The sequence below is a fragment of the Stegostoma tigrinum genome, chromosome 6, assembly GCF_030684315.1.
Source record: "Stegostoma tigrinum isolate sSteTig4 chromosome 6, sSteTig4.hap1, whole genome shotgun sequence".
Classification (NCBI taxonomy): Eukaryota; Metazoa; Chordata; class Chondrichthyes; order Orectolobiformes; family Stegostomatidae; genus Stegostoma; species Stegostoma tigrinum.
Genome location: NC_081359.1, coordinates 90673250 through 90697509, shown reverse-complemented (window position 1 = coordinate 90697509; position 24260 = coordinate 90673250). Strand labels below are relative to the sequence as shown.

At 39.8% G+C, this 24260-nt stretch overlaps 1 protein-coding gene across 6 annotated transcripts in view; it reads right to left on the bottom strand.

Moving 5' to 3' along the window:
- The window catches only part of LOC125453699 (F-BAR and double SH3 domains protein 2-like), a 238588-nt gene that overhangs the window by 58849 nt on the left and 155479 nt on the right, over positions 1-24260 (bottom strand). For all 6 annotated transcript variants that reach the window (XM_048533585.2, XM_048533589.2, XM_048533586.2 and 3 more), the window contains 3 exons: positions 17057-17173; positions 16567-16671; positions 3998-4159 (listed from right to left, as the gene is read on the bottom strand). In XM_048533585.2, coding sequence (XP_048389542.1) covers positions 3998-4159; positions 16567-16671; positions 17057-17173 — 384 coding nt within the window. The remainder of the gene's footprint in view (positions 1-3997; positions 4160-16566; positions 16672-17056; positions 17174-24260) is intronic.

The window sequence follows — 24260 nt, the reverse complement described above, 5'->3', positions numbered from 1 at the left end:
CCTTCTAAAAACCCCATACCAGACGCACAGAAATAAATATCTGGGTATTATGGGTGGGGGGGGGGGGGAATGAAATAAACTGGCAAATCACTTCAATGGCCCCAGTTCAAAGAGTTCACTAAAGTGATCCTTCCACATGGCAGAATTTTCTGTTCTACCAACTCTTTTCGCCATGTTCCCTTTCACTTCTGCACAGGAGTCTTTGGCAATTGGTATATTAACTACAAAGATTTTTAGTTACGGGTTAAAGGCCACAGCTCGCAGCAACTAGTGACAAAATATGGATTTTTCAGGTTTTAGATATTTTACTGGAGAAAAAGCCACACCACCTACCCTTTGCAATAGTCCAAAGATTTCTGCCAGTATTTGGGCACACCTACAGCTGGTTCCTGGGTTGCTGAACAATCAGATAGTCGTTGTTAGGCTGATGGCCTGTGTTATATGCAACGCTATAAACTATTCAGCAGCCTGTTGATAGCTGTATTTTACTTCAAACGTACTGCCCCCCATACTGACCTGTCCACAGTCTCCACATTGCTTGAATAAAGCAGCAGTGCCAGCATGAGTTTCAGCAACTTGAGAGTAAAAGTGCAGCAATTCCTTTGATAATTCTTGATTGTAAAACCGTTCTTTTCCCAAAATCAAAAATACAGAAAAATGAAATGATGTGATATTTACAGAAGTCAGAAGCTATAACGGATCAGGATGGCCAATCGGCCAATATTGGCTCATGTGCCCAGACTCCCTAAAGCTCCCTTGCCAGCATTCAATTTTCTATGGCAGTATTTATGCTCTGTACAAACTCTTCTTCAACTCTTCTACATTGAATCTTATCACTCTAGCTTTTTATTAATTGCCATCTCATGTACTTATCTATCTTTTTCTGAAATGCATTTTTATACTTGCCTCAAATACTGCTTGTCGAGTATTACACATTCTTTGTGTTACAAACTTGTTTTTTCTTGAATTCACTACAGGATTATTCATCTTATAATTTGGGTCTCATATTTTGACATTCCTACAATACCCCTATGTTGCTATCCTATGGAACACTTCCATTATTTTGAAGATCTCTATCAGGTCATCCCTCACCTTTCTCATGTAGAAACATAAACCCCTCACCACCCTGCCCACCACCTATCCGTAGCCAGTGTTTACTGCCTACCTATCCATAATTTCTTGCAGTTGGTTAGCTGGCCGAGCTGGTTTGTTGTTCCACAGACGTTTCATTATCCTGCTGGGTAACAACAACATCAGTGCAGTTTCTGATGAAGTGCTGTTGTGTTTCCCATCTGTTATTTAAACTCTGGTGTACACTGAGCTGGGTTACCTCACTTTTGGTTTTCCTTCGCAGTGGAGTGTAGATACAGGGACTAGACGTACGTGTTTGTTGACGGCCTTCTTAGTGCAGAAAGAGGCCTCTAGGAATTCCCATGCTTGTCTTTGCTTGGCCTGTCCCAATCAAACTGGTGGTTTTCCTTATCCATGTGGATGGAGATGAGTGAGTATTGGTCGTGTCTTTATGTTGCCAGTTGATGTTCGTGTACTCTTGCGGCTAATTTTCTTTCTGTCTGTCCAATGTAATGTTTGCCACAGTCTTTGCAGGGGATCTTGCATATTACGTTGGTCCTGTCCATAGTGGGTAATGGGTCTTTGATTCGGGTTAGTAGTTGGCATATGGTTGATGTGGATTTGTGTACTACTCTAGTGCCCAGTGGTCATCGGAGTCTTGTGGTCAGTTCCAATGTGCCCTTGATGTAAGGTAGCATGATAAGTGTGTTGGTACGTGTAATACCTTCCTGGTGTCATTCATGTAATAGGCATCTTCTGACCCAGTTTTGTGGGTATCCGTTGTCCTTGAATACTTGTAGGAGGTACTCCTCTTCGTTTTGGCATAGTTCTGTGTTGCTATTGTGTGTTATTGCCTGTTTAAATAGAGGTTTCACGCAACTTTGTGCGTGTTAGGGCAGGTTGCTGTTGAAATTCAGTACTTGGCCAGTGTGTGTGGCTTTTCTGTGTGCTTTTGTTAGGAATTCCCTGTTGGTCCAGGAATTTCTTTGAACTGAGTGGCTTGCTAGATAGGCCATTTCATCAGGTACCAAACAGTCAACTACATAATGGGGAGTCTTGAACACATGTAGGCCAGACCAGGTAAGGATAGGTAAGGATCTTCCGTAAAAGATATTACTGAGACACATGGGTTTTTAGAACAATTGGCAATATTTGCCATTAGACTTTTAATTTCACCATCTGCCATGGTGGCATTCAAATCTATGTCCTCTAGCCATGTTAAATTACTACCCCCAACACCACAGGCTCTTACAGAGTAGCCTAATGTATGGTACCTTATCAAATGTCTTTTGAAATCCAAACACATTTTGCATACTGCTTCCCTTTTAATTAACCTGTTTGTTACCTCCTCAAAGAGTTCTAGCAAATTTATCAGGCATGATTTCCCCTTCATGAAGCAAGGCTGGCTCTGCTTAATTGCATTATGAATTTCGAAGTGCTCCGTTATTACACCCTTTATTATATACTATATGGTAAGTGGAAAAGCCCTGGGGAAAACTGATGCACAGAGAGATCTGGGTGTTCAGGTCCATTGTACTCTGAAGGTGGCAAACGCAGGTCGAGAAAGCGGTCAAGACGGCATTTGGCATGTTTTCATTCATCGGACGGGGTACTGAGTACAAGAGTTGGCAAGTTGTGTTACTGATGTATAGGACTTTGGTTTGACCACATTTGGAATACTGCGTACAGTTCTGGTTGCCACATTACCAAAAGGACGTGGATGCTTTGGAGAGGGTGCAGAGGAGGTTCACCAGGATGTTGCCTGGTATGGAGAGTGCTAGCTATGAAGAGAGATTGAGTGGATTAGGATCATTTACATTAGAAAGACAGAGGTTGAGGGAGGACTTGATTGAGGTCTACAAAATCATAAGAGGTACAGATAGGGTGGATAGCAAGAAGCATTTTCCCCCAGAGTGGGGGACTCACTAGAGGTCATGACTTCAAAGGTGAGAGGGGAAAAGTTTAAGGGAGATATGCATGGAAAGTTCTTCACGCAGAGGGTCGTGGGTGCCTAGAACACGTTGCTAGCAGAGGTGGTAGAGGCGGGCATGATAGCATCATTTATGATGTATCTAGACAGATACATGAATGGGCAGGGAGCAGAGGGATACAGATCCTTGGAAAATATACAACAGGTTTAGATAGAGGATCTGGATTGGCGCAGGCTTGGAGGGCCGAAGGGCCTGTTCCTGTGCTGTAATTTTCCTTTGTTCTTTGTTCCAACACTTCCTCAATAACATACATTATCACAAGGCAATAAAAATTATGGGATTTGTGAATGCTACAAAGATAGAGAATGGTAAGGCCATGAAGACTTTTGAAAATATGGATGACAGCATGAACAGAGTTGATGTAAATGGAGTGATCAGCGGAGTGATAAAAGTTGGATTCAGACAACAGGATTTTGGAAAAGCTTAAGTTTATGGAGGGTGGAAGAAAGGAGGCTGGCCAAGATGATATTGGAATAGTAAAGTCTAGAGGTAACAAAAATAGGAGTTTCAGTTGAAGATGAGCTGACAGTGTTGGCATTATCACTATGGCAACACTGGGCAAATTATGGTGATGGTGGGATAATCATTTCACCAAGACTACAGACAGTCAAGTTTGATTTCAGATAGCTGCCAGGGAGAGTGATTGTGTCAATGGCCAGGGATGGTAAACCTTCTAAATATTTACTTGGAAGAAATTTCTGCTCAACCAGTACCTCTCTAAATTACCCACCAAGTCTAACCCTAGCAAATCACAGAGGTGATGTACTGTCGTCTTGACAACATGGTCCATTCAACAGCAGTTAGGAATGAGCGACAAAGTTAGCTTTGCCAGAAAAGCTCATAATCAGAGGAGTATACTCAAAACACCTGACAGCTTACAGACAGTGACATTGAAGCAGAGATGGATGTCATCAACATAGAAGTTAAAGTCTTACCAAATGCACAGATTCGTTGTTTGGGAGCGGAGGGAGGCTTGCCCAGCGCTCATTTTCCAATTCCTCCATTACTTGATTCATGGCACTTTTCAACCATGTATCCACAGCAACCCCAATCTGTCTCAGTAGCTCCAGTCGTGCTTCAGCCTTTAACTTAACAGTCTGAAAATAAAATATTTGGGAATTTATTACTGAAGTCTGGAAATTGAACTGAGGAAATGCTGTGCAATTATGATATGTGCTAAGATGGGGCTGGAATCGGTTGTGAGAGATACCGTAGGGGCAGGGTAGGTGGCTCATAAGATGAATTTGGTAACATATTGCTAGCAAATCTGTTCAGACTCATAGCAAAAAGAACTCAAAATACAATGCAAATCACACTCAGCTGAAGAGACTTAAGATTCCGTAACCTGACATTTTGTAAAAAGAAAAATCCTCACATAAGAAACCAATAGTCACATGCATTTGTTTTAAATGCAAATTTCAAAAATGATAAAAACACAAAGAACTGTGGATGCTGGAAATCAGAAACAAGAACAGAAATTGCTGGAAAATCTGAACAGGTCTGGCAGCATCTGTGCAAAGAGATTAGAATTTGTGTTTCGGGTTCAATAACCTTTCTTCAGAACTGATACTAATTAGTGTAGTTTCAAAGATGATACTAACATGTAATATTCATCATGCAATTCCTTCACAAAGAAAGTCTCAGTCTTTATTAATTTTCCATCTTAGGATATACAGAATTCTGTACTTAATCAAATAGTTTCTTAGAACCACTCTGTGGAACTACCCCAGAATTAATGCTTTTTTAGATCAGGGTTGAATATGAAACAGGACTAATAAATCATATAATAGTTAAAAAGTCTTCTAGAAAAAATAATAATACAAACAAACACCATATAAATTTGAGAACTACATACCATAGTCCAGACAAGCAATTTTAATGCGAACGTGCTCAATTACTCATATATCCGAGTACAAGTACCTCAGGTAGATTGGGTAAAAGACATGGTGGGAAATAAACAAGTAGTGGGAAAAACAAATTAAATGTCAGAGATAGAGGGTAACATTGTAAAAGAGAGGAGCTTAAAGAAATTGATATTCAGAGGCGAAATGTATTAAAGGAAGTCTAAAGATCTAAAAAATTGACAAATTGATTGTTAAATGCAAGTAATGTCCCTGGTCTAATAGTACAGAGGCCTAGACGAATGCTGTGGAAAGCAAAGTTCAGATCATTCCACAACAGCCACTGGAATTTAAACACAATTAATAAATCTGGAATATATAGCCAGTCTTGACTATGGTGACTACGACAATCATCTTTGATTGTTACTTGCAGAAGACATTTGATAAGGTTACTGCTTTTAGTATAGGGGTAACATACTAGCCTGGTTCAAGGGTGACCGGCTGGCACAAATGTAAACGTATGCATAAACGGGTAGGCAGGATGTAACAAATGAAATCCTGCATGGGTTTGTCCTAGAGCCTCACCTTTTACCATTTATATCGATGACTTATGAAGGGAATAAAGGTATAGCAGCTAAATTCACAGTCATTATCGTGAAAAGCATGTTGTGTTGAAGTCATAAGGTTGCAGTCGGATATAGATAAAGTGAGTGGGCAAAAATCTGGCAGATAGAGTTTAATGTGGGAAAATGGGAAGTTGTTCACTTTGGTTGGAGAAATAGAAAAGCAGAATATTACTTAAATGGAGAATTTCTGCAGACTTATGAGAAGTAGAGGAATTTAGGAGCTCTGGTGCATGAATCACAAAAGGTTAGCATGCAGGTACATGTAATTGACAAGGCTAATAGAATGCTACCTTTTATTGCGGGAAGGATGAAACATTAAAAGAAAGGATGTCAGGTTTGAGTTATACATTGCACTTGAGAGACCACATTGCAAAATACTCAACGCTATTTGGCCTCCATTTTTAAGGAATGATGGAAATGTATTACAGAAGCCCATGAGCAAGTTGTCATGAGGGTAAATTGGACAAGGTGGGCTTGTTTCCATTGGAGTTTAAAAGAGAGTGTGAGGTGGTTTGATTGATGTGTATAAGATTCTGAATGATCCTGACAAGGTGAATATGGAAAGGATGTTTCCTCTTGTGTGGCAGTCCAGGACCAGGACACACTGTTTAAAAATTGAAGGTTACCTTTTCGAGACAAAGATGAGTTTTTTTTTCTTTTTGAGGGTTGAGAGAAACTGGGGCTCTTGACTTCAGAAGGTGGTGGAAATGGGGTAATTCAATATTTAAAGATTGAAGTGGATAGATTTCAGTTAGACAGGGAATCAATGGTTACAGAGTTAAGACAGGAACATAGAAAGTGAAACACAAACAGACCAACCATGGTCTTACTGAAACATGGTGTAGGCTTCAGGGGTTGAATGGTCTACTTCTGTTTCTATTTTGCACATTTGTAAGTAATTCCTTTGTATTAGATTGCCTATACCCTCATTAGCTGCAGAGATAATGGATATGCTAGCTAACTTTCTCCCGCCAGATTTCTCCAGAATCTAGCACAGTCCCAGAAAATTGGAAGCCAGCAAATGAAACACCACTATTTAAGAAAGCAAATAGGAAGAAAACCAGGAATATTAAATTAGTTAGTCTGACATCAGTCATCAAGTAAATACACAATCTAATCCTAAGGAAATCTTAACAGTGTACTGGGGAAGTCATAGTATGCTCAGACAGTGACCATGATTTAACAAAAGGGTAATTAGGTTTGACAAATTTATTAGTTTTTTAGGGTACAACTATTACGGTGGATAAAGACGAGCCAGGTGATGCTGCTTATTTGAATTTGACAAGGTGTCACAAGATATTCAAGCTATTGTAGGTGGGGGTGAGTATATTACCACGGATTAGGCAATGGACAATGTGAACATGGGGATAAGCGAGGCGTTTTCGAGTTGGCAGGATATAACTAACAGATTGCTATAAGCATTAGTGTCAGGGTCCAGCTATTTCCAATCTGTACTACTGATTCAGACAAACAGAGCAATAGTACATTTGAATAAAAAAGTAAATTACATGCATTCGTGCAGATGTTGGAAATCTGAAATAAATACGGGAGATGCTCAGAAACCAAGCATGTTTGGCAGCATCTGTGGAGAAACAGAGTTAATGTTTTCAGTTTGGTGCAACTCTTCTTTAGAACTGCTTTTTTTTCAATCATTCATTCATGGGGGTTTACTGACTGGGCTGCAATTTATTGCCCATCCCTAAATACCCAGAAGATGGTTGTGAGCTACCTTCTTGATCTGCTGCAGTCCATTTGATCTAAGTGGAATCATAGAATCCTTACAGTGTGGAAGCAGGCCATTCCACCTCTCCAAAGAGCATCCCACCCTGACCCATTCCCGCTACCCTGTCCCTGTAACTCCGCATTACCCATGGCTAATCTACCTAGCCTGCACATCTTTGGACGGTGAGAACATGCAAACTCTACTCATACAGGAACCCAAGGCTGGAACTGAACCCAGGTTCCTGGCACAGTGAGGTAGCAGTGCTAATCACTGAAACACTGTGCCACCCTTTTCTGAAAAAGAGTCACACCAGACTCAAATATTAACTCTTTCTCTCTCCATGGATGCAGCCAGATTTGCTGGGTGTCTCCAGCAGTTTCGGTGTTTGTTTGTAATGATGTATTCAAGTGTTCTGACAATACAAAGCTAGGTGCGAGTCCAAGCTGTGAAGAATACACAATAAAAGGGTGAAAAAAATATAGTGACAGATTAAGTAAGTGAGGGTAAAATTGGCAATACAGTTTAACAGAAAGTGTGAAGTTATTTATTCTGATCGCAAGAACAGAAAATGGAGGGGATTTTTTTTTGAAAAGTGCATAAAACTTGATATTACATATACTTGTACCAGAAATGCAAAGTCAGTACACAATTACAGCAATGTTAATTTTTCATACAAGAATTTGTTTTTTAAAACGGCAGAAAAGTGGGGCTGAGGACACAATTACAACAGCCACATTATTACATGGTGGAGCAGGCTTAACCAAATGGCCCATTGTTGCAACTATTTTGTTTGATCACGTTTACCTATGCATTATGATTGTGTTGCTGAAATTTCTTGCTTCCATCTGATAGAGAATTTAATGAATTATGCTCTAAAATTCAAGCTATTCTGTAGTTTTGTAGTGTCCACTTTGAATTCTTTACTGTCTGGGGAAGGGTTTATTAACAACATCTATTCTAAATTTACATCTTTCTGGATTATAGTTTTCTGATGAAGGGTCTAGGCCCGAAACATCAGCTTTTGTGCTCCTAAGATACTGCTTGGTCTGCTGTGTTCACCCAGCTCCACACTTTGTTATCTCGGATTCTCCAGCATCTGCAGTTCCCATTATCTCTGGATTATAGTTCTTTCTTTTCTGCTTCCTAAAAGGACTCCATTCCTTTCTCCCAATTTCATTGCCTCCAACAGATCAGGTCCAAAACACACCACCCATAACAGCTGCTAAGATTTCGTCACTTTAGGATTCGCTTCCATCGTTGTAGATGGGAGCCTTAATCATCAACCAACTGCAATACGATATCAAAGATATTGCAGTCTTTAACAATCTATTTTCCTCTTCAAATTATTATAAAATATCTGCTTTCTTTTACTGAATATTTCCTGCAAAACCATTGTCTAATCTTTCTGGATGGGATGGTACTTTTCTCGTATACCCTTCCAAGTAGAATGCTCATTTTTAGTTCACTCTGTGATCTGCTCTACGCTGATCAGATACAGTTAGATTACCACTTTAAAAAATATTAATGTTTGAAAGTACAGTCTCATTCTGCCAGCCACAGGCAGCATTGTGGGTCAGTGGTTAGCACTGCTGTCTCAAGGTGCCAGGGGCCTGGGTTCGATTCCACCCTCGAGTGACTGTATGGAATTTACTCATTCTCCCAATGTCTGTTTGGGTTTTCTCAAGGTACTCCAGTTTCCTCCCACAGTCTGTAGATGTGGAGGTTAGGTAGAATGCCATGCTAAATGGCCCACACTATCTGGGACATGCAAGCAAGTTGCATTACCACAAGAACTGCAGGGTCATAAGGATCGGGTAGGTATGAGAGTCTGGGTGGGATTCTCTATAGACGTTGGCATGGACGTGATGGGTCAAATGGCCTGCTCTACACTGTAGGAATTCTATGAATGCTCAGCAGGAAATTAAAAGTCTGCATGGTGCTTCCTTTCTCAGTAGTAGGCGTCCTGCAAATCTAAACTGAAGTCTGTATTTTCTTTTCATCAGATAATGGGATATTTTGATGCTGAGATTTTTGGGAAGAACAGACTTGTGTTTAGACTGGGGAACCTCTACGGTAAAACTTTGCCTGGAGATTATCTGCACTTTTGGTGTAAATGTGTCTTTTTCTTTTTGAAGGCTACTGGAACTTGTTCTGTTTTTGTTTTGCGCTTATACTCCGTCTACTGGTACCCCTTCTCCTCACCTACTCATGCATACTCAGTGTCTTTTACGTACTCTTAATTTATTTCTGTCATCATGTTTCCTATTATCTCATTATATGCCATTCCTGCCATTTATCCATTCTGATTTCTATTTAAATATTTTATAGTACTTCTCCTGCAATGAGTTCTTTCCTCTTCTCTAAATACATGTTGCTATCTACAATACACTCCAGGGGGTGTCTAACAAGTGTATCTGAGATAATGGGAACTGCAGATGCTGGAGAATTCGAGATAACAAAGTGTGGAGCTGGATGAGCACAGCAGGCCAATCAGCATCTTTGTGCTCCTAAGAGCCTGCTGAATTCATCCAGCTTCACATATTGTTATCTTGGTGTCTAATAAGTAGTGTTTTCTGTGATGCAGGAGACGTTCACTGACCTGCCAACTGTTTACACACTTTTCAGTCTTTGTTTCAAATTCCCAGCATCAGCAGTGTTTCTTTTGCTGTTGCCTCATTCCTTTCTTTCTTCCCTGTTACAACATTCAGTGATCTAAAATCCAAGCTGGACGTCAGAATCACTACCAACAGATTCAGCTCATTTAATTACTAATCTACGTTAACAGCTTGGATGAAGTGACAGGATGCACTGAGCCAACTTTGCTGAAAATAGCTAGAAATCGAGTTCCGAGGAAGATTATTAAAACACGTACAAAAGGGTTTAGGTGGGTTAAGTGATTGGATAAACATTTTTGGTAGATCAAGCAGATAGACAAGGTGGGACCTATATAAATGGGGCGGTCTGCAGCAGAAACAAAATGAGGAGGTTGCCAGTGCTTGGATTGGCACAAGGAACTGTGATGTAGTTGCCATCACAGAGGCATGATTGAGGGAAGGACAGGACTAGCAACTCAACATTCCAGGGTACTGAAACTATAGGCAGGACAGTGGAGGGTGTAAAAGAGGAATTGGTGTCACATTATTAATTCAGGAATCAGTGGCTCCAACAAGGAGAGTCAATAACAAAGAGTCTTCAAATGAGGCTTTGTGGGTAGAGTTGAGAATAAAAAGAGGGCAGTAACACTGCAGGGAGTGCATTATAGATCCTAAACAGTAAATGGGACAGATATGTAGACAATTCATTTAAGTGTGTAAAAACAATAATTGGGCAATTATATTAGGGGATTTCACCTTCCCAAACTTTAATTGGAAAAATCATGGTCTAAAAGATCTAGAAGGGACAGATTTCAGGAAATGTGTTCAGGAGTGTCTTTTATATCACTATGTAGAAGGTCCAAATCAAGGATGGCACTGTGCTGGACCCAATTCTGGAGAATAAAGCCAGACAGGTATTCAAGGTGACAGTCGGACAGCATTTCAGTGATAGCACCCACAACACAGTAGGCAGGGTAGGCACCAAGAGAGGTGGAATGTTCTAAAGTACAAAGTACAGGCCTAGCACCCTTTTGGAAGAAATAGAGGAACAACAAGCATACAGAACCCTGGTCATCTAAGAATAATCAAGACTGGATAAGAAAAAAAAGAGAGGCTTTTATAAAGTACAAAGGGGGCAAATCAGTGGAGGCCCTAATGTAGAAAGTGTGACTGGGGAGAGAGTGAAACACATGAAAGCAATTAGGACAGTAAAATAAAAGGGGGCATGAATAAGCACTAGTAGGTAAGGTTAGGAAGAAGCCCAGGAATAAGAATACCAAAGGAAAGAGGATAGCCAGGGAAAGAGTAGGGGCCATTACAGACTGTGAGGATCTTGAGCAGTTTGACTTAGCGAGTGAGAAGATATTGGAGGTTTTGGTAGGCTTGACAGTGGACAAATCCTCAGATCTGGATGATTTGTATTGGAGGCTATTGTGGGATATTAGGGAGGAAATCTCTACACACAGGGTGGGTGCCCAAGGACTGGAGGACAGGTAACATAGTTCCATTTTTCAATAGTTTGGCAGAGATAAACCATGGAATTACAAGCCAGTGTGTCTCACATCAACAGAAGGAAAACCACTGGAGAAAATTGTAAAGGAAAGAATTAATCTCCATTTGGTGAGGCAAGGTTTAATCAGGGCTAGTCAGTACTGCTTTGTCAGAGGGATGCTTGCCTTTATCAGTCTCCCATGTGGGACCTTTTCGAAGAAGGAAAAATTACATGGGATCTAGAGTAATTTGGCAATATAGCTTCAAAATTTACAGTGATATGAGGCAGAGAATGCCAGTAGAAGGCTGTTTGTGCATCTAGAGGCTGGTGTTCAGTGGCACAACACAGGGATCAGTGTAGGGTGCTTCATTGATTGTGATTTATATAAATTATATAGAAGTAAATATGGCAGGAAGGGATGATAAAGAAGTTTGTGGGTGGCATGAAGATTGGCCAAGTGCTTGTCACAAAGAAGGTCTTAGGTACAAGGAGGACACAGATGGACTGGTCAGATGGACAGATGAGTAGCAGATGGAATTTAACCCTGATAGGTTTGAGGTGGTGCACTTTGGAAAGAGTAACAAGACAAGGGAGTAATCAATGAATGGTAGGTACCTAGGAAGCTGACAGGATCAAAGGGATTTTGCAGCGCTTGTCCACAGATTAATACAGTAGCTAAGAAGTCTTAAAGGGACACATGCCTTTAATCAGTCATGCCATAATTTAAGAACACATAGGTTATGTTGGAGCTGTACAAAACTTTGGTTCGGCCACAGCAGGAATGTTATGTGCAGTTCTGGTCATTGTATTATAGGAAGGATGAAATTGCACTGTAGGGGGTGCTGACGAGATTCACCAGGATGCTGACTGAGGTGGAAGAGTTTAGCTATGAAGGACAGGTCTTGTCGGATCCTTTTCTTTACAGCAGAGAAGGCTGATAGTGGTCCCAATTGAAGTGTGTAAAATTATGAGGGTAATGGACAGCTTGGATAGAAAACAACAGTTTTCTTTAAAAGGGTCAATAACATGGCGGCAGAATTTAGGGATGAAAGACGGGAAGATTAGAATGAATTTAAGGAAAATTTCTTTCTTCCAAGGGTGGTGGGAATCTGGAATAGGCTGCCTGGAAAGTTAGTTAAGGCAAGAAACCTCAAACCTTTAAAAAGTATTTGGATGAGCACTTTAAATTTCATAACCAAGATGAGGAGGAATTTCTTCCGCTAGACGGAGTAAATCTGCAGAAGTCACTACAGCAGAAAGCTATGGAGTTCAAGGCACTGAGTGTATTTTGGACAGAGATAGGTAGGTTCTTGATTAGTTAGGGGATAAAGGTTACAGGAAGAAGACAGGAGAATGGGGTTGAGAGGAATCAGTCATGATCAATGGTGGAGCAGACTCTGTGTGCCAAAAGACCTAATAATGCTCCTATATCTTATGATCTTATGACATTTAATGACATAGGCCAATTTCAGGCAAGTGGGACTGGTGTAGCTTTAGAGTAGCTTTGGCCCATCAAATCCCATCGGTAAAAGACCCTCTTCTGTATTCTATCATTCTATGAATGTAGTCCACTTTGGCAGGAAGAACAGAAAAATAGAATAATATGTAAATGGAGAAAAAATACAGATTGTTTTAGGACATGGGTGTTCTTGTACATGTGTCACTAAATACCAACATGCAAGTAAAGCAGAAGGTATAAGTATGAGGAAGGAAAATTGAATATTGACTTTTATTGCAAAGGGAACACAATAAAAAAAGTAGCAAAATCTTGCTAAAAATTGTACAAGATATTGGTGAGACAATACATAGAATATTGTGTAGAGTCCTGGACACCTTATTTGAGGTGGGACTTACTTACATTTGAAACAGTTTAGAGGAGGTTCACTGGGCTAATGCCTGGGATAAGGGTTTTGCCTTATGAGGGAAGATTGAACAGGTTAGACCTATGCCTGGAGTACAGAAGGATGATGTGATTTTAACAAAGCACAAAAGACCCTGATGGGGCTTGACAGGTGAAATGTTGAGAGGATGCTTTCACTCATGCTTGAATTTAAAACTTGAGGCCACAGTTGCAAAGTAATGAGTTTTTCATTCATGATGATGGTGAATAGTAATTTCTTCTGTCAGTGAGTCTTTAGTATTTGGAATTATTTTTCCCAACCAGCAGTAAAAACTGGATCATTAATATATTCACAGTTAAGTTTGACAGATTTTTGCTTGACATGTGAGGTTACGTGGGACAGGAAAGGAAGTAGAGTCAAAGCCACAATCAGATCAACCATGACATTGTTAGTTGGTTGAGTAGGGTCAACAGGCTGCAAAGTTTACGTTTGTGCCTCATACTTGCACTCTTTTGATGTAGAATTAAGCTTGACTCTTACCCTTACTTGTTGGGAAAGACAGGGCTTTAAGATAATACCCTAAAAATTTCAACAGCTTGTAAAAGATCTAACCTACTAAACACACCTTTCCTGATATACACATTTGCTCTGATGCATTTAATGAAACATTACGGCTAAATGCAATAGCTATTTACAACAACCACCATTCATTACAGCTAAATGTTAAGCTGACGCTAACTACAAAGCAGCCATACAGATGGTGATAAAACAAACCAAGACAATATGGACAGATGTATAGATAAGTGAAGTATGAAACATTTTTATTAATTCATAAACATAATTTCAGTACAGATGAAGGCAACTTAACAGCCAACTATTTTGTGATTGATTAACAGTTGCCAGCTAAATAATGTAAGTGATCATAAATGCATTTTCTGGCATCATTTTACTGGGCAATTAAATCATATAGTGTACCCACAGTGCTCAATCTGATTACTGGTGTTCTCAGATAATTAATTTGCAAAAGAAATCACCACTTGGTATAAGGTCTATCCTTTGCATCAGGCTATGGGTTTTGCAAAGCTTTAAATGAGAAGAGGATTAAAGACAAACGTTCTTAAAATGTTCAGGAAACGAGGCTATCTCAATACAACAAGATTGTGATCAGATGGGCCAGTGGGCTGAGGAGTGGCAGATGGAGGTTAATTTAGATAAGTTTAAATAATTGCTGTATTTTGGAAAGGCAGATCAGGGCAGGATGTATACACTTATTAGTAAGGTCCTGGGGAGTGTTGCTGAACAAAGACCTTGGAGTGCAGGTTCATAGTTCCTTGAAAGTGGAGTCGCAGGTAGATAGGACAGTGAAGGTGGTGTCTGGCATACTTGTCTTTATTGGCCAGTGCACTCAGTACAGGCATTGGGAGGTCATCTTGCAGATGTACTGGGCATTAGTTCAGCCACTTTTGGCATATTGTGTGCAACTCCAGTCTCCCTGCTATAGGAAGGGTGTTGTAAAACTTGAAAGGGTTTGGAAATGACTTGCAAGGATGTTGCCAGGGTTGGAGGGTTTGAGCTATAGGGAGAGGCTGAACAGATTGGGACAGAGGCTGAAGGGTGACCTCACAGAGATTTATAAAATTGAGGATCATGAATGGGGTAAATAGGCAGGGTCTTTCCCCTGAGGTGGGAGAGCCCAAAAATAGGGGACATAGGTTTAAAGTGAGAGGGGAAAGATATAAAAGGAACCTAAGGGGCAGTCTTTTCTCTCAGAGGGTGGTACATGTATGGAATTAGCTGCCAGAGGAAGGAGGAGGCTGGTACAATTACAACATAAAATCACAACATTTAAAATGCATCTGAATGGGTCTAGGAATAGGAATGGTTTAGAGCAATATGGGCCAAATGGGACTACATCAACTTAGGTTTTCTGGACTGCATGAATGAGTTGGACCGAAGGGTCTGTTTCCATGTTGTACAGCTGTATGAGTAATGAATAACTTAATGATACATCAAATAACATGACAGTATTTAGATTGTTTCCCCTTTCTTAAGACTTTTAAAATTTTCAAATCTATTTTCTTCACTACCCCAGCAAATGTGGCCATCATCAAACTACCACACTTTAATTGAATCATGTTAATATCACAATATCAAAATTTGGTAAAGTTCTTCAAACTTTAAAATAACAAATGTTTGCATTCTGTCTATTCGAGACAATCTTTTGGATTCCCATTTGTCTGTTTACAGCTTGCTACTAATATTGCTACTAACATTGTTCAGTAAACATTGCGATGTATGCAAGATTGGTGTAGGGCCATGTGTTATTTTTTAATCTTTTAATAAGGAAGAAATCTTCCCACCAATAGCCTGAGTTTATGACTATTAACATCAATTTCCCTACTGATTTCTTCAGCAATTCCCCAACACTGAAAGTTGAAAATCATAAGTCATTATTTTCATAAGCTGTAACCTGTTATCATCTGAAGCTTCACCAAATTACAATTGAAAAGTGAACCAAAGAATGTACTTTTCTGAGAAATGCATCCCAGGAACAACCTGTACCAACTTAACTGGGACTCAACATTGCTTAAAGCTGGATGCGGATGAAAAGGGTTGTGCTTCATGGAGTACTCACACCAGTACCAAGGAAAGTGGGATGAGTATCACTGGGATAGTATCTACCTGACTGTGCTGGGGCCGATGTTCTTGTGAACCAGGCAAGTAGACAGCATTTTATATTAAATCGTGGGAGGCACAAGGGATAAAATTTGATGCAGTAAAGCAACAGGTGAGACAAAAGAATAAAAGGTACAGAGAATGATAAGCAACCATGACAGGAAGGGACAAGAGAGTATAAATTTAAGAGTAAGTCAATCAATAGGGCTGGAGATTACAAAAAGTCTAAAAGGATAATACTAAGGACTCTGTATCTGGATGATACATGCATTTGATGTATGCATTCATGTGTTTTAATTGCAAGCACTGTGGTCCATTATTTTAAGAACTGCTGCATTGATTTCATTTACTTTGCAGTCAGTGATTGTTCTACAGGACTATCCAAAGCAATGTTTCCCTGAAACCCCCAAAATACTCCAGAATATTCATAAAGTAATGCATTTCCATAAGCAAAATAAAGCTTACATGCTAGTTGTCATGGGCAAAAAATTAAGGTAACAAACCAAATATAATCTATCTAGAGAATTTGTAAGTAAACGACATAAACATATGCATATCAACACTAATATAATTCAGAAAAATAACATAACCCATCCTCATTCTTTGCGTTTATGGGATTTGGCATAGGAACAAGGGAATAGGTTCACTAATTCATCTGCTTTATTCTTTTTCAAAAGTTCATGCAGTATCCCACGATCACGCATTTCTTACCTCAGCTTTTCGGATAGTTTCTCTTGTCTCTTCTACTTTTTGTTCCAATTCGATTCGCCCTTGCTCTGAGACCACAGTTCCATGAGTCTTTAGATCGTCCAATGTCTATAAATTGAAAAATAAATCGTTTGATTAATACAACAGAAATGAATTTGGCCAAATATGCAAGCTTGTTTCATCAAAAGTTGGATGAAAAACAAGTACACTTCCAATATGATGTGTATTCCTAACATCATATGACTTACTCACTTCATTTGGGAAAAGGCTTTAGCAGATGATGTGTGCTTTGTTCCCAGAACGTGGCCTTATTGCTAAGGTTAATTTCATGGAACTGTGTACACAGAAACTAGTTAAACAAATTAATGTAAGTGAACTTTAATTTTGATCCTTTCTTGTAAAAGTCATTTTACCCATGAGTTATGGTACATTCAAAAAAAGAACATAGTCAAGCTGATTCAATTCAAATAGATTATATACATTTTTCACTTACCCTTTGACTATGAATGATTGTTTTATGTTCTCGTGCAACACGTGTTGCCCATTTACGAGCTTCCTTGTTAAGGCTGTGCTCCTCACTGGTCCCAGATTCATACTCCAATTGCCGACTCTGTAATATTTAGTACCACTTGTTAACGTGATAAAATGCATTTGTAAGTTTTCTGAAGAATATTGTTTTCATTCAAGAAGTCTTTTAGTAACTACTAGCTAACAGTCTGCTATTTTTCTCTCGGTCTTACTTATCAAGGAATATTAGAATTTCTTTTGCTAATATGAGAATTTGCAGATGAGTTGGAATGATTTCTGGAATTGTGGCAGTGAAATGTATTCACAAGTACTGGATTAGGAAATGAAAAAATAATTACATTTTGAGAAATTTGTTGTGATTTCATATTCGAATACCATAGATAATCCATGCACATCTGTTTATAAGTCTATACCTTGTATCAATGTTAAAAACTTCTAAAATGCAGATATGACTAACTTGAAATACAAAACAAGCTTGACAGGTTAAATGCAAAATCTTTTACATTTTTCTCATATTTATGGTTCTTGTGAAATGCACACAATGTGGTGTTTTACTTTCACATAAATCACCAACTGTCACATGTATAGCAATGGAAAGCAAGAACCTGAGGGATGGGCGAAATGGAACAGTGGGACATTTTATAATTACAATCTCCAGGCTCCTTGAGTTATGCAGTTTTTACATTAATTACCGACCCATTAACAGGCTTTTCATGTGTGCTCCAAGTTTTGATTCTTATTAGAAATTACATTATGGTGTAAAGTAAGAATGTAAACAGAACTACTGCAACTCTTCTGCTTACTCTCCTGAATTTCAATTTTTAGAACACCAATTAAGACAAATAGGAAAATAGCAAGCTTTACTACACCAACAGTACACAAAGTCACAGGCACTGAACCACTGATCTTCAATAATCTAGGCTCACAATTTTGCATAGATTAGAAGCAGAATCTTTAAAAGGGCTCACTCTTGACTCTATTTTTGTCCTTTGGGCTTTTGAATATTCTGGTTGTGTTGTCAAAGACTAACATCTAAGTACAAAATCACCCAATAGTATTCTGGCTAATTGTAGAGGGTTTACACGGTGTACATTTAAGAACAAGATTTTAGAATCTAATTTTATTTAATGACAGTCTTGGATCCAATGGGTGTCTACCAGCTCCAAAATACTGAACATTTAAATTCTGCCATGCCAAATTCAATTGAAAAGGAATTTGCACGTCTTCACGTCAGTTACTTGCTTTAGAGTTATTTTTATTCAAAGCAGATAACTGGCTTGAGGATAGCTCTCTGATGAAGGGTCTAGGCCCGAAACGTCAGCTTTTGTGCTTCTGAGATGCTGCTTGGCCTGCTGTGTTCATCCAGCCTCACATTTTATTATCTTGGAATTCTCCAGCATCTGCAGTTCCCATTATCTCTGAGGATAGTACTGACTTCTTTTAATTTACTACATGAGTCACCTTGCTCTTTCAAAAAAAAAGTCAGTTAATGTAGGGTGTTTTCTTATTTACTCGTGGATATGGGCATAGCTGGCTGGGCTAGCATTTATTGTCTATTCCTAGTTGCACTGAAGATAGGGTGGTGATGAGCTGCCTTCTAGTATTAATGCATCCATTTGCTGAAGGCAGATCCATCATTCTGTTGAGTAAGGAGTTTTAGGATTTCGATCCAGTGACATCAGTACATTTCCAAGTCTGGGTGGAGAGTGGTTTGAAGGGGAACTTGCTGACAGTGGTGTTCCCATGTATCTACTGCCCTTGTTCTTCTAGGTGGCAACGTCAGTGCTTTGGAAGGTACTGTCCAAAGCATCATTGGTCAATTTCTGAAGTGCAATATGTAGATAATACTCAGTAGCAACTGTGTGTACTAATGGCTGAGGGAGTGGATGTTGGTGTATGTGGTGTCAGTCAAGTGGGTTGCTTCATCCTAGACAATGCCAAGTTTCTTGAGTGTGCTGGAGATGCACCATGTACACAGGTGGGGAGTATTCCATCACACTCTTGACTCAGGCCTTGTAAGTACTGGACTGGATTTGGGTAGTCAAGGAGGCCAGGTACTTGCTGCTATGCTTCTAGTCTTTGACCAGCTCTTATAGCCACTGTACTTAGATGGCTAATCCAGTTCAGTTTCTGGTCAATGGTGATCCTCAGGATATTGAGTGTGGGTGATTTAATGATGGTAATACATTGAAAGGCAAGGGGGGGGGGGGGGTGGTTAGATTCTCTCTTGCTGGAGATGGCCATTGCCTGGCACTTAGATAGCACAAATACTACTTTCCACTTGTCAGCCCAAATTTGCAAATTATCCAGGTATACAGCATTGGTCATGGATTGCTTTGGTATCTGGGAAGTCACAAATTATTGAAACTTGTGTAATCATCAGGAAATTTCCCACCTCTGACTTTCAGATTGAGAGATGAAGTAGCTGAAGGTAGTTGGGCCAAGGGCTATGTCTTGAAAAACCCCTACAAGAGATATCCTGAAGTTGAGATGGCTGATGTCCAACAACCATAACCATTCCCATTGTGTCAGATATGATTTCAACCAATGGAGATTATTCCTGATTCTCCCTGACTCCAGATTTACTGTGGTTCTTCGATGCCACACTCAAACACAGCGGTGATGTTAGGTGCAGTCAACCTGTGAAATTCAGCTCATGGTTCAAATGTGAACAAGGTTATAAAGAAGTCAGGAGCTGAGTGGCCCTGGCAGAACCCAACTGCGTGTTAGTGAAGTTATTTTATAGCAAATCACTCTACTGATGATCAAGAGTAGGCTGATGGAGCAACAATTGGTCAAGTCAGATTCATCCAGCCTTTGTGCACAGGCCATGTGTGTGTTATTTTCCATACTGTCGAGTAAATATTAGCTATACTGGAACAGGTCAGCTTGGAGAACAGCAAACTCTGGAACTGCCGTCTTTCGTGCTGTTGTTGGGTTGTGAGGGCCAATAGCTTTTGCAGTATCCAGTGCCTCAAGTTGTTCCTTGATATCAAATGGAGTGAGTCAAATTGGCTGAAGAAAGGTATCGCTGCTGCTGGGGACCTTCAGTGGAGGCCAAGATGGGTCATCCACTTGGCATTTCTGAGTCAATATTGTTGCAAAATGATGACATTTTATCCATTATTTAGCCTCCTGCTGTATGTTGCTAGAATTAAGGTTTAGACATCTGTCTTTGGCATTTACAATGTGCTTAAAAGCGAAAAAACGATTTATGTTCCGTATGTAATTGATGACATTAGTTTTCAAATAAGGGTGGCATCCGAATGAAAAATTAGCCTCCAAAAAGACAATGGAAGAGAAGTTGCCACATTAAAGTGACTAATAATCCCAGTCAAGTGGAAAACTGCGCAAAAACTTGAAATAACTAGCCAATGGTCACTTGTTTGGTGCCAATATCTATGAATGGAAATTTCAGACAGGCCAGTGTTTAACATATGCAACCATACAGCAAATTTAAACTGGCAAACACTGATGCACTTTGTACACAAAAGGTTACAATCTATTATAAAGGATGTGATGACTAGATACTTAGAAAAGAATGGCAAAGTTGTGTAGAGTCAATGTTGATTTGTGAAAAAGAAATCCTGCTTGACAAAACTAGACTCCACATTATTGGAGTTATTTTTATGAAGATTTTACTTCCAAAATAGACAACGAAGAACCAATGGGTGTGGAAAATTTCACTTTCTAGGATTCTAATGGGCAAATTAGTGGGATTGGAACCATGTTCTATAATACTAGTCCAGTGACATTGCAACTACACCATAGCTTCCCCTTAAAGTACTGGGGTAGCAGATTATGCTGTTCACAACTTTTATTCCCCACTTACTCTCTATGCACCAAATGGCCTGACAAAAATCAACCAGGATGCTCTGTGTGAACCAGGCTTTGATGCTGCTCTTTCAAAGGAAATGAAGAGGCTAGACAAGAATCCAAAAAAAATATGAAAACAAGCTTCTTAATTTTGACTGACAGAAGTACAGTAAAAAAACAAGTAATCCATCAAAGGCACCAGATTGGCCAAAAATCATCGTAACTTTAATTAAATCAATAATGGCCATGTGCTTAATCCGTTAACTGTACACTTTCAGTCTTCATAATTGGAAAACCATTCGGAAATTCAGGTTAGCCGATCAAGAATCATTTAAGTCATCTCTCTCTACAACTGGCTGCACAAAAAGCAAAAAAAAACTTGACCAGTTATAGAAAGGTCCAGTTCAGTTTAGCATCCTGCTGGATTACTTGTCCATGCAAATAACAAGTATGACAAGGGACTATGTTGTGTGTCACAGGATTGTACACACAATCTCAATGTCAATAAAGGCTACATTTGCTGACATTCAGAAATGGAGTGGTCAACGCAGGATTGAGGGTTTCATACTTAAACACATGCAGTATACGAAACAAGATAAGTGAGCTGTAGCATAGATTGAAATTTGCAGCCACAATGCTCAGGATATCATAAAGATATGGCTACAAATGGGTCAGGGCTGGGAACTAAAATATTAAAGGATACATGCCCAATCAAATGGGCAGGCAGACTGGCAGTGGTGACATGGTTGTCTTGTCAGAAAGAAATGAAATTAAACCAATAACAAGAAAGAAGTGATATAGAATCAGAAGGTGTAAAATCTGGGTGAATAGAGATGAAGAACCACAAAGAAAAATTCCTGATGGGAATTGTGCAACAGCCTAGCAGTAATCAGAATGTGTGAAGAAAATAAATCAGGAGATAGAAAAGACATGTAAGAAAGGCACCATTAGATTAATCTTGGGGGACTTCAAGATGCAGATAGACTGGAAAAATCAGGTGGTAGCAGAGCTCAAGAAAAGGAATGCATGGAATGTCTAAAAGATTTATTTTGGAGCAGGTTATGGTAGACCCCACTATGGAACAGGCAATTCTGGATTTGATGATATATAATGATGCAGACTTGATTATGGAGCTCAAGGTGAAGGTGCAGCTTGGGGGCAGTGATGCTAATATGATAGAATTCAACCTGCAGTTTGAGGGAGAAGCTGGAATCACATGTAATGGTATCACAATTGGGTAAAGGAAGTTACAAAGACATGAGGGAGGAGATGGCCAGAGTTGATTGGAAGAGGAGCCTAGCAGGGAAGATGGTAGAGCAGCAATAGCAGGAGTTTCTGGGCATTATTTGATATGCACAGAAATTCATCCCATGGAAGAAGAAACATCCCAAAGGTGGTGGTGGTGTTGGTGGTGGTGGTGGAGGAGGAGGCAACTATGGCTGATGAAGGAAGTCAGGAACAGCATAAATGCAAAAGAAAACACTTACAATGTGATGAAGAATAGTGGGATGCCAGAGGATTGGAAAGCCTTTTAAAAAACCATTAGATAACTAAAATAAAAAGAAATAAGGGGGAAGAAGATGAAATGTGAGAATAAACTAGCTAGTAATATAAAAGAAGATTGCAAGAGTTATTTTTTAAAAGATATTGAATAAGGAAGAGACAGTGAAGAGTGGATACTGGACCACTACAAAATGAGGCTGAAGAATTAGTAATGGAACGGGGGGTATTACTGCTAAGTTTGTAGAGGACACAAAGCTAAGTAGAGGGACAGGCATTGTCGAGGGAGTCAGAAGGGACTGCAGAAGGAATTGATCGGGCCTTGAGAGTGGGCTAAGTGGCAGATGAAATGCAATGTGAGAAAATATGATGTTATGTACTTTTATAGGAAGAACAGAGATGTAGACTAAATGGGGAAAGATCTCAGAAATCTGAAGCACTAAAGGGACTTGGGAGTTCTAGTCAGGATACTTTTAAGGTTAATATGCAGGTTCAGATGGCAGTTTGGAAGGCAAATGCAATGGCAGCATTTGTTTCAAGACAGCGAGAATACAAAAGCAGGAGATGTCTGTTCAGGCTGTATAACGTTCTGATGAGGCTGCATTTGGAATACTGAAAGGGTTTTGGGCTCTATATCTATGGAAGGATGTGCTGGCATTGGAGAAGGTCCACAGGAAGTTAACAAGGGATGAAGAGCTTGTCATATGAGGAGTAGTTGAGGACTTTGGATCTGTACTCAATAGACGGGGGAGGTGATGGCCTAGGAGTATTGACGCTGGTCTGTTAATCCAGAGACTCAGATAATGTACTGGGGACCTAGGTTCAAATCACACCACGGCGGACGGTGGAATTTGAATTCAATAAATATCTGGAATTAAGAGTCTATTAATGATCATGAATCCATTGCCGATTGTTGGGGGAAAATCGCATCTGGTTCACTAAAGGCCTTTAGAGAAGGAAACTGCCATACTTACCTGGTCTGGCCTACATGTGACTCCAGACCCACAGCAATATGGCTGACTCTGAATTGCCTTTTGAGCCATTAGGGATGGGCAATAAATGCTGCCTAGCCAGTGACGTCCTCATCCAGTCAATGAATATAGAGGGAAAAAAAATTTTAGATGGATGAAGAGTTCTCGTTTAAATTGTCGGAATACTGAGGGGCCTGGATAGGGTGCATTTGAAAGATGTTTCCACTTATAGGACAGATTAGTGCCTGAGGGTACAGCCTCAGAGTAATGGGAGGATCCTATAAAACTGACATGAGGAGGAACTTCTTCAACCCGAGGGTGGAACTCATTGGCACAGAGGCTGCGGAGGCCAAGTCATTGAATGTACTTAAGACGTAAATAACTGTTGATTGGCAAGGATGCCAAATATCACGGGGGAAAGGTAGGAGAATGGGTTGAGAAACATATCAGCCATGACTGAATGGCAAAGCAGACTTGATGGCTGAATGACTGAAATCTACTCCAATATCTTATTGCCTTGTGAGCGCTAACATAAACATCTCTCATAATTTTAACAAAGAATCTTATGAGGAAAGGCTGAGGGACTTGAGGCTGTTTTCGTTCAAGAGAAGAAGGTTGAGAGGTGACTTAATTGAGACATATAAAATAATCAGAGGGTTAGATCGGGTGGATAGGGAGAGCCTTTTTCCTAGGATGGTGACGGCGAGCACGAGGGGGCATAGCTTTAAATTGAGGGGTGAAAGATATAGGACAGATGTCAGATGTAGTTTCTTTACTCAGAGAGTAGTAAGGGAATGGAACGCTTTGCCTGCAACGGTAGTAGATTCACCAACTTTAGGTACATTTAAGTTGTCATTGGATAAGCATATGGACGTACATGGA